Source organism: Pteropus vampyrus, unplaced genomic scaffold, assembly GCF_000151845.1.
Source record: "Pteropus vampyrus isolate Shadow unplaced genomic scaffold, Pvam_2.0 Scaffold135, whole genome shotgun sequence".
Lineage (NCBI taxonomy): Eukaryota > Metazoa > Chordata > Mammalia > Chiroptera > Pteropodidae > Pteropus > Pteropus vampyrus.
The window spans coordinates 1,071,893-1,081,416 of NW_011888916.1; the positions used below are offsets into that span (position 1 = coordinate 1,071,893).

The window sequence follows — 9,524 nt, forward strand, 5'->3', positions numbered from 1 at the left end:
AGACACCAATGGCTCCTCTGCAACCATTACTGTCGGTCAGGTAAATAACGCATGTGCCAAAATACACATTTAATGAGGGAAATAATATGCCTTTATAAAAAGCCTCAATCTGTATTTACCTGAGAGACCAGAGAAGCACCAAATCACCAGATTAGTGGAACCACAGAGGAGTCATTCTGGTGTCTTGGGTAAACAGACATTTTATAGCCTTCCATTACTGGACGGGGGAAGGGAAGGTGAAGGAAGGGGGCCATCCTTTAATATCCACATATGCAGGCCAGGAGAGCCTGGGGGATACAGGGTCTACTCCCACCCCATCTCTCCAACTGCTTATATTTGTAATCTCAGTGAGGCAGGGGGGAACATGGGTTTGTCACACCCATGGGTTCAATCCATTCCCTTAAAGGCCAGACTGGGAACAGGGGATTCCAGAGAAACTCCAAGGCACCAAAGGCAGGTTCTGAGTCCACCGGAAGTACCTGAGACAGCAGCAACTTCCCCAGTTCCCAGTCCTGGGGCAAGGCCCTGTCCCAATCTGACCTGTAGTACAAGTGCACCTGAGTCACAGAAGCATCAACAGAGAATTCAGTAACACCTGTCTGGAACACACTTGGTCAGAGGCTCTATCTTAGGCAGCTAAAAATAGCCGAGGAAAAATATAAATAAACCATATGCCTTCAGTAGTCATAACCTTCAATCTAATGAGTGCATCCTTAGTGCCAGAGCACTCTCTACAAAAATCTGACTGGTAAAGGTGAAAGAAAACCTAAGAGGCAACACAGTCCAGCCAGCCAGTGAAAATGAGCCCCAGAAAGAGAAAAGGATTGCACAAGGTTCACATAGCAAATATGATTAAGAATCGAAGCCAGGGCTCCCAACTCCCAGTTCAGGGCCTTAGGCCGTTGCCCCAACACAAGGAGCAGGCCTCACCACTTGTCTCCCAAGCTTCTATACAATCTCACAGTGGAGGCCCATAGCCTGAGAGCTAGGTTTAGTTTGCTGAAAGACAGAAGTTGAGACAACAAAGCTTAATGTACCCTGGAATCCCTACATGGCCACAAAGTGGAATGGAAGGAGGAATTCTAAAGCTGGGTCTTCACCTAGACAAAACATTTTCCTCTCTACAACCTGTCACTCCTCTGCCCTATAGCTAAAGTTGCTTCTGCTCCAAGGCAGGGCTAGGGAAAGCTCACCCAGTATCAGAAGCAGCTGCTAATCTCTATCAACATCACAGGCCACAGAAGGCTCACTCTCCCCCTACCTTTCTCAGCAGGTCAAGGCAGCACATAAAAAGAAGTGACTGTGATTTACCTGCAGTATGCTAACTTATCAGCCACAACCAGGAGCTTGGGCAAACTCCATAGAGGGGCCAAAGCTGGGAAACATCTCTTTGCAAAGTCCTGCAAGTCCATTGTGGCCACACTGCACATGAGAAGGGGCAGAGGTTTGTTTCCTAACACACCACAAATAGGACAGAAATGGAGGGAGGGCTGGGTATAGTACTCTTATCCCTGTAAGCACTCCCTATACTTGTAGACAGCATCTGACCCCGGAGGAGAGGTACCCAGAAACTTCTATACCCCTGCTTCCAAGATGCAGAACTGGTATAGAAAAAAGGAGTCATATAGCTAGTTGTTAAAATGCTGGTATTAGCCAAGTCTAGGTTCAAACCCTGACTCTACCACATATTCTTTGTAGTAATACCTATAATAATACCTATCTCTTAAGGGTTCAATTCAATCACGCAATGTATATAAAGTGCTTTGCACAACAGCAGGTGCTCAGTAAAAGGGAGTTAATGTTATTAATACATGATAAAGAGGAAAGGGAAATACCATTTTCTGAAAATCTACTATAAGCCAGTCACTATGTTAGTGATTTATATATTTCACCTCATTTAATGCTCTCATCAAGAAAAATGGGTAACAGTATTCCCATTTTACATACGAGAAAACGAAGGGTTGGAGGCTCTCAGCTCTCTGGGGCTCTGTTCTCCTCTCCCATGTTTGAGGGCCCACATCTCCCCCACTGGACTGATTACCCCACCAGCCATAAGGCTAACAATGCATATCAACTTCGGTTTTTCTTTTGAGGTAAGGTGTGACTTTAACTAAAAGTAACTCAACCACAGCAATAATTAAGTTTGTCCAAATCATCCAAATTTGTTTTGATAATACTTTTTTTTTATATTTTAACAAGAAAAACAAATTGCAGCCCTAGGTATAAAAGGCAGAAACAGGAAAGGATAACCTGGATTAAAACAACTGCAGCACAAGAACTCAAAGCCTCAAGTACAATTCCAGAGGAGCGATCCTCCCACCTCACAGAGCAGGGAAACTGACAGGAGGCAAGGTGACAACCAGCTCTTGGTGGGCTCCCCAAATGCGATGTTTCCTTTTACAAATCTGTGCCGTGGCAAAGTTTCCTCCTTTTCTTTTGGAATGCACTTCCATTTCCACCAGGCAACTTATTGCTCCTTCTTCAAAATCCAGCTCAAATCTCTAGCTTTTGGGAGCTTTATGACAGATACCCCATCACAAAGTTAATTGCTTAAGTGTGATCCAGTAGCACAGTTTATCCCCATTTCATAATTTTTTTATCTCATTATATTGTAATATTTTATTTATCTGTTTCTCCTCATACCAGAATTTTAAGGTAGAAGGTGAGAAGGATGGAAGATGGCAGGTATAGCTGTGTGCATGTGCACGTGTGTTTAAAAATCATATTTGACATGATACTTTCTTGGGCTTGTTTTTTGTTAGACTCTCTAATGCATTTTAAAATTTCAAGTAGCATTAAAGAAAAACATCAGATTAGTTGTTTTTCATCTAAATAAGGCATGAGTATAAAAAGTCTGAGCAACACTAGGCTAGATACAGATCCTTAAGGTCAAAGACCACGTTTTATTCATTTCTGTATTCCCAGCACACAGCACAGGACCAGGCACAAAGTAAGTGTAAGCCAATGTGTGCTGAATGAATGAATATGTCCAAAGTCATGATGTCAATTGCTACGGAATCTGAACATGTTAGAGCAGGGCCTAAACACCAAGTAACGCTTGCTTGCTTGATTCCTTCCTTCTCTCTCTCCCTTTCTTCTTTTTCTTTCTCGTTCCTTCTTCCTAGCCCATCCCATTCTGTCCTCCACAGTGAGTGAGTGAGTAAGTGAAAGAGAAAGAGAGGTGAAGGAAAGGGGAAGGAGGGAGAGGAGGGAAGGGAGAGGAAAGGAAGAGAGGAAAGGAAGAGAGGAGAGGAAGAGAGGAGAGGAAGAGAAGCGGGGAGAGAGAAACATTGCCTTAGTGCTGGAATACTATTAAAAGAATTAATTTAGGGACCAGTGTTTGGACTGTCACATCCAATCACTACCCACAGATCTACAGCTTCCCAAATCAAGCTCATGCAAAGAAGAATCAATCGCAAGGACACAGAGGGTCTGAACAGGCATACTAATGGCTTCCTGAGGTGCCAGCGGCCAGCTCTGACACTCCCATAAATTATCCGCCTTTTGATTTTACCTGTAGCTCTGGGGCACAAGGCACAATTTTGAACATATCAAAGCAATCTCTTGTAACCCAAGGCTCCCCCAAGAATGTCCCCAAAGGAGGACGGGCTAAAAACAATGACCCAAAGGGAATCTGCTTCCCAACAGGCCTGTTCCTAGCAGCTATCAATTAAAACCCAACAGGACCAAGTGGATAAAGTGGGACCGAAATCAAGCCCAGCAGATCTGGACAAGGCATACATCAGACTACAGTTCTGTAGTAACTATACATCTTTCACTCAAAGGAAGAGAAATCACAGCAATAAAGTAAACAATTTCTTCTGGAGGCAGATCTGCACTAGCTCTGACAGTACCTTATAGCATGACCTCAGGCAACACACTTAACCTTCCTGGGCCTCAGTTTCCTTGATGGTTAGCAGGGACAACAATGCTGACCACCTGACCCATAGTGGTGATGAAAAGTAATAAAAGACATTTGAGAGGCACTTTACAAAGATGCCACAACAGTGGCAACACTAATAAATGACCCCAACAGACTAGGATTTAGAAATGACTGGTCACACTTCAGTGAATTACTTTTCGGTAGCTGCTCACTCAATTTGCTTCACTAATGGGTGTTGGGGCTAAGGTCCACCCTGAAGAAAATTCTGGGATGCTGAATGAAACTTCTGTTGTCTGAAAATTTTTCATTATGAAGACCAGTGCCTTGCTTGAATTGTAACTTCCTCCTGTCTGAGGGCTGCCTCAGCCAAGGTCTATGTTTCTATTACATGACCACAATTACAACTGTGAGGACCCAAAACATACTAAGCCAAAGGCCAACTGACCAAATTGTGGCTGCTTTTTAAAAAATTATTAATTGTGTAAAATATTATTAGTAACAAAAATTTAAGATACTGTGCTAAGAGCTTTACATACATTATCTCGCTAAATTCTTTAACCAACCCTATTAAGTTCCACTATCTACACTTTACAGATAGGAAAGCTAAACTCAGAGAGGTAAGTCAGTTGCCCGAGGTCGCATTAACACTTACTAGAAACCTAAAGGCTTTCCTCCAGCTATGCAAGTACACTGGGGCTTGTAGGAGGAGGGAGACAATTCATGGGACACTCAACTTTATTCGGTTCCTATGCCTGACATATACCATCATACATTCCCAAAACCAGAAATAGAGGGAAAAAGTCATCAGTTTGCTACAAGCAAGGAAAGGAAAGACTGAGTAGGACATGTCTAGAATGAGGATAAGTCCTGGAAAGCTTAGGAAAATAGGTCCTCCTCTGCATACATAGTTCAAAAGTTCAAAACAATTCACATTATGTGTCCGAAGACCAAGATCCCTACCAGGGCTCCATTTATTCCCTACTTTTTTAAATAGAAAAGAGTTCCCAAAGCTTTTTCATTCATTCAACACCAACTTGGCCTTCCTAAATCTTTTCTAGTCCGCGAAAGAGGAGCTGGTATCGCCAACAAAGTCTTTGGTAGACATCCTTTAAGCACTAGTAGATGGCCTGGAAATCAATAAAGAGAACCAGTATACACATATACACAATGGTTCAGTTATATTCAATTATTAAGTATTAAAATACTGCCTCAAAGGAGGAAATACAAAATGCTACCAATGTAACTGCCACAGGCTCCTTACTGGTCTCTCCACCTCCAGTATGTCCCCTTTGATCCACTCTTAACACTAAAATCAGAAGAAATTCCTAAAACACAAATTATCAGTCCACTGCTTAAAACCTTTTAATGGCTTATTGATAGTCTGATCCAGGGATTGGTAAACTATGGTCCACGGGCCAAATCCAGTTGCCACCTGTTTTTATAAAGTTTACTGGAACACAGCCATGCTTATTCATTTTTCTATTACGGCTGCTTTCATGCTGTTAACAGCAGAATTGAGTAGAGTTGTGACAGAGAACCACAAAGCCTAAATATCTACCAGCCTTTTATAGAAAAAGTCTGCTGACCTAGTCAATATTTTTTTACACCCACCATTTAATCCTAAGATCTTATAAGGCCCTGTCCTCTGCTTACATTTCCTGTTTCATTTCTCACCATATTTTCTTGCCCCCTTCCCACAGAATATTGTTTCAATTACCTTGAACTTCAGTTTCACAAATTCGACAACGCTCTGACCTTCACACTTGCTCCCTCAAGTTTTCATCTAATTCTAGATGAGGTTACTTCCTCTGAGAAGCCTTTCCTGAGCCCACCGGTCTGTGTGAGGGACCCTTCTGAGTGCTTCCAGAGCACCTATACTTACCTTATTATAGCACTCTCAGAGTGTAATTGCTTCTTTACTATCTGTCCTCCCATGAATTTGTAAGCTCTTTGGTGTCAGGGACAGTAACTATCTTATTTACCACCACAATCCCAGGACCTAGAGAAGTGCCCGGCCCTTATTATTGAACACAGAGTTTCTGAGATCCTGAATATCAATCATCAGAGTCCACCTTTTTGGCTAGCCCCGATTCTTGTAAAATGGAGACAGGCTGGGATTAACTATCCACCCAAAGCTGACCCACAACCCAAACTAAACCAAGACCTCAAAGGCCGTGGTCAAATGTATTATCAAAAGCCAATTGAATGTGTTCTATCCTACTGTCTAAAGATGTGTATTTATCAGGATAAAGAACTATTCCAGCTCTATTCAAACTTTCTGAACCTAAAGTAGTTATTCATGCAATGTCCACAAAGAAATCATAAGAGAACTTGAGAGTCTGGATACTCCATCTCCAACTCTCACACTTCATAGACTTTGGGTAAGTTTCAGTAGTCTTTGAGCATATGGCGTCTTATTAGAAAAAGCTACAGAAAAATACAATCTGCACCCCTACCCCTCACCCTCCAAGCCCAAATACTCATAAGGAAGAAGTCAAGCCATACTTGACCATGCAACAGGATTCTCACCTCTCCTTACTTCGAAGACGCCAAGGTTGGTAGCTGGGGATACTGAAGGTTCTGTGAGAGCTGGAAAGCCCCAATGCTGTGGATAAATACACATCTCTGCAACAAGTCTATTTCGATACAAAGGATCAAATACCCAAGGGGCTGCTATTTAAAACAATTGAAGGACCACATTATATTTGAACTCCTAAATTCAAACTACTTTGGGATAACAGCTATCTATGTGTAAGGACAGTGCCTGAACAGAATTTTCAAAAACTACTAGTACTATGCATTTTTGGAATGATGAATTTCATGTTCTCTAGTAGCATACTTTTCTTCCCACGGAAGCTTATTTCCTAGAAACATTAAACATTTACAATATCTGAGCTTAGAGTGAGAAAGATGGCTATGAAGTGATGGCTCTCTGGATAATCCAAGAATTCTAGTCAAGAAGTGGTAACTAACAAGGCTAACGATATTCAGAACTCAGGAACTGAGGCCAGGATTGGAAGAGGGGTTGGTTGCCACCAACCCACAAGCCATGTTGCAAATGGCCACATAGACCAGGGAACACTTGCAGGATACCTCCAGGTCTGCCTCAAGTACTAAGAAAGTAAAGGTAACCAAGTCCCAAGAGAAATCATAAATGGACACCTATCACACTTATCACCGAATTCAAATCTTCCAAAGGACTACAAGTTGTAAGAGAGCAGTGCCCTTTGCACAAAGAAACAGCTAGGTTTGGAACCAACCTATTCCTGTCTACCACTCTACACATTCAAGAATTTATTCTACCCAAATACTCTGGGAGAATGCCACTCACCAACTTACCCCACCACAAAGAAAACATTTTTCAAAATGAAAGGAAATAAAAGCACTTTTATTTGGAAATTTCAAGCTGGAAGGAGAGCTCTCAGCCAAGTTCTATGACCTAGCTAGCCGATTATTTACAGGATCTTTGGGCAGGAATTGTTAATGAGCTTTTAATTTGGAGTGCTTAAGTTGCCAAAGTGCTCTGAGCTCCAGTGAAGCACCACAGAATCCATAAAGGAAACCTTATCAATCACTTCCTGGCAGCTCCCTTCCCCCAACCCCCATCTCTGATGAAAGGCAGCCAAGTGGGTTTCTAACCAAGATCACAGACACACACATTAGTGGAGTCACACTCCAAGTCCCTGTTTATAAATTGGCTTTTAAATGGTAGGGGATTCAGGTATAATATACTTAAGCTCCAGGCATGAACCCACTAAAACAAGGCATGCTGTGTATGATAAAGTCAGAATAAAGCAGAATTTGATGAAGCCAATTTCTGGTAGAAACTCAACAACCAAAAATCATTCAACCAATCACAACCTACTATAGTTCAAACAGTGTATAGTCTTTAGCCAATGGGATTCGTGGATTTTTTGCCCTTCAGCAGGGAGACTGATAAAATGTCTGACAAGAGCTAATATCCTGGAAGGGACCAGAGACCTATAGCAGAGGCAATGATAGACACTTTCAGTTTGCAAAATCCAGCCCTAAGGACAGAATCCAAACCCCCAATGAGGGACCACATTCAGCATCTTCCAAGTCAACAAGAAGCAGTTATATTTTGCAAGAACTCGCAGTCAAGCCTTAATCCAAGTTCACAGTAAGAAAGCACCTGTTGCTGCAACATTTGCAGGAACAAACAGAAAGCTAGCCCGATTAGGCCCCTTGTTCATTCATTATCTACTACTAGACCTGTACAGATTTACAGAGGTAAACTGCTAATACTGTGTGTATGTGTGGGTGTTGGGGAGAAGAAAAGGGGATATCCTATTTACTATCTCCTTGGTGGGTTTCTATCCTCTCTGGTCAAACCTCTCTTCTTCTTCCCTGGTAATCCCATACAGGAAGTCAGCGTCCTTAATCGCCTACCCAGTCTGTCTTGCAAAGCCCTGCCCCGCTCCCTCTCCACCTGAACGTAACTCAGTGGATCATGCACCCAGGGTGAGCACATGGGCTAGCACCCTAGGATGCACAAACTGCGCGCCGCGACCCTCACCCCGCATGCATCAACCGGGGCCCAATCTGGGGGCCCACTCCGCATTACCCACCCCGGGGTGTTGCCCCCAACTCGGGCCCATCCAAGTCCAGGGGAGAGTAAGGGTTGGGGCAGGGGGCCAGGAGACCAGCACTCCTTCCCAGGGCCGCCCCCGCCCCCCATCAGCAGCAGGAGAGGCTGTCGCCATGGCAACGCCCCCTCCTCGGGGCCAGCGCGGCAGGCTCCCTCCAGGTGCAGGCCCCGACGTCTCCCTCGGCCTCAGCAGGCGCTCAGGGCAGTCTACGGCCGCGGGCACGGCCCGCGCCGACTGCGGCGCCGTCCAGGCAGAGGCAGGGCCAGCTCCGCCGCTCCCCACCGCCCGTTCCCCGCCGCCTCAACAGCGGCAGCCAGCACCACGAGTGCACAACACACCGACTCACCTCCGCGCACTCTGACCCCGGCCGACGCGACCGACGGGCGGACGCAGTGGCCAACCGCTGAGCCTGCCACCGGCTCTTTCAACCAATGGGCCGCAGGAGGGCGGGGCTTCTTCTCCCCAAAGGCTTACTCTCCCGCCGACATGCGCGCTAAGGTGTGTCAAGATGGTGACTCCCAGCAGCTGGCCTTATGGGACTTGTAGTTTTGAGGTGGCACGTACTCTGAAGACAGTAAAGGAGAGGGCTCACTTCTGATCCACGATAGAAATTTTTTTTGAAAAAACGAACTTTCCAAGGTCTAGAGCGACCCAGGTCCATTTTCGTTTTCCCACCTTACAATATACTCATAAGGTGAATATAGGCTTATAAGGCGATGTTATATTTAGATGACACCCTCTCATGCTTCCTTCATTCAACAAGTCGTTATCCTTCACTCTCTGTGGTGGGTGGGCCTCGGGGAGAACTGAGAGGAGGGGTATTTTAGGCTAAGAAGAAAATGCTTACATTTTTTTCTAACTTTTTCTAAGTTTTCATAAGGACTTTCCTAAGGAAGAGGGAAATGACTTGTTCAGGTCGGCTTGGGAGGGAACTTCAGGGTTAAAAGGATTCTGGCCTCAGCTGTGGGGAACTTCCATAGAGAGTCTCTTACGTTGGCTGGAGGGAACTCTGGCCAAAGGCAAAAATGTGT

At 44.4% G+C, this 9,524-nt stretch overlaps 1 protein-coding gene across 11 annotated transcripts in view; it reads right to left on the reverse strand.

The window, feature by feature from the left end:
* The window catches only part of ERI3 (ERI1 exoribonuclease family member 3), a 122,344-nt gene extending 113,474 nt beyond the window's left edge, over positions 1 to 8,870 (reverse strand). For 4 of the 11 annotated variants that reach the window (XM_011367554.2, XM_011367556.1, XM_023535078.1 and 1 more), the window contains exons 1-2: positions 8,473 to 8,827; positions 6,413 to 6,488 (exon numbers count right to left, since the gene is read on the reverse strand). In XM_011367554.2, the coding sequence (XP_011365856.1) occupies positions 6,413 to 6,488; positions 8,473 to 8,607 (211 nt within the window). In that variant the 5' untranslated portion in view covers positions 8,608 to 8,827. Of the gene's footprint in view, positions 1 to 6,412; positions 6,489 to 8,472 lie in introns of all 11 variants that reach the window. The other 7 variants (XM_023535081.1, XM_023535079.1, XM_011367551.2 and 4 more) reach the window with 7 other exon arrangements.
* Positions 8,871 to 9,524: the final 654 nt, after the last annotated feature.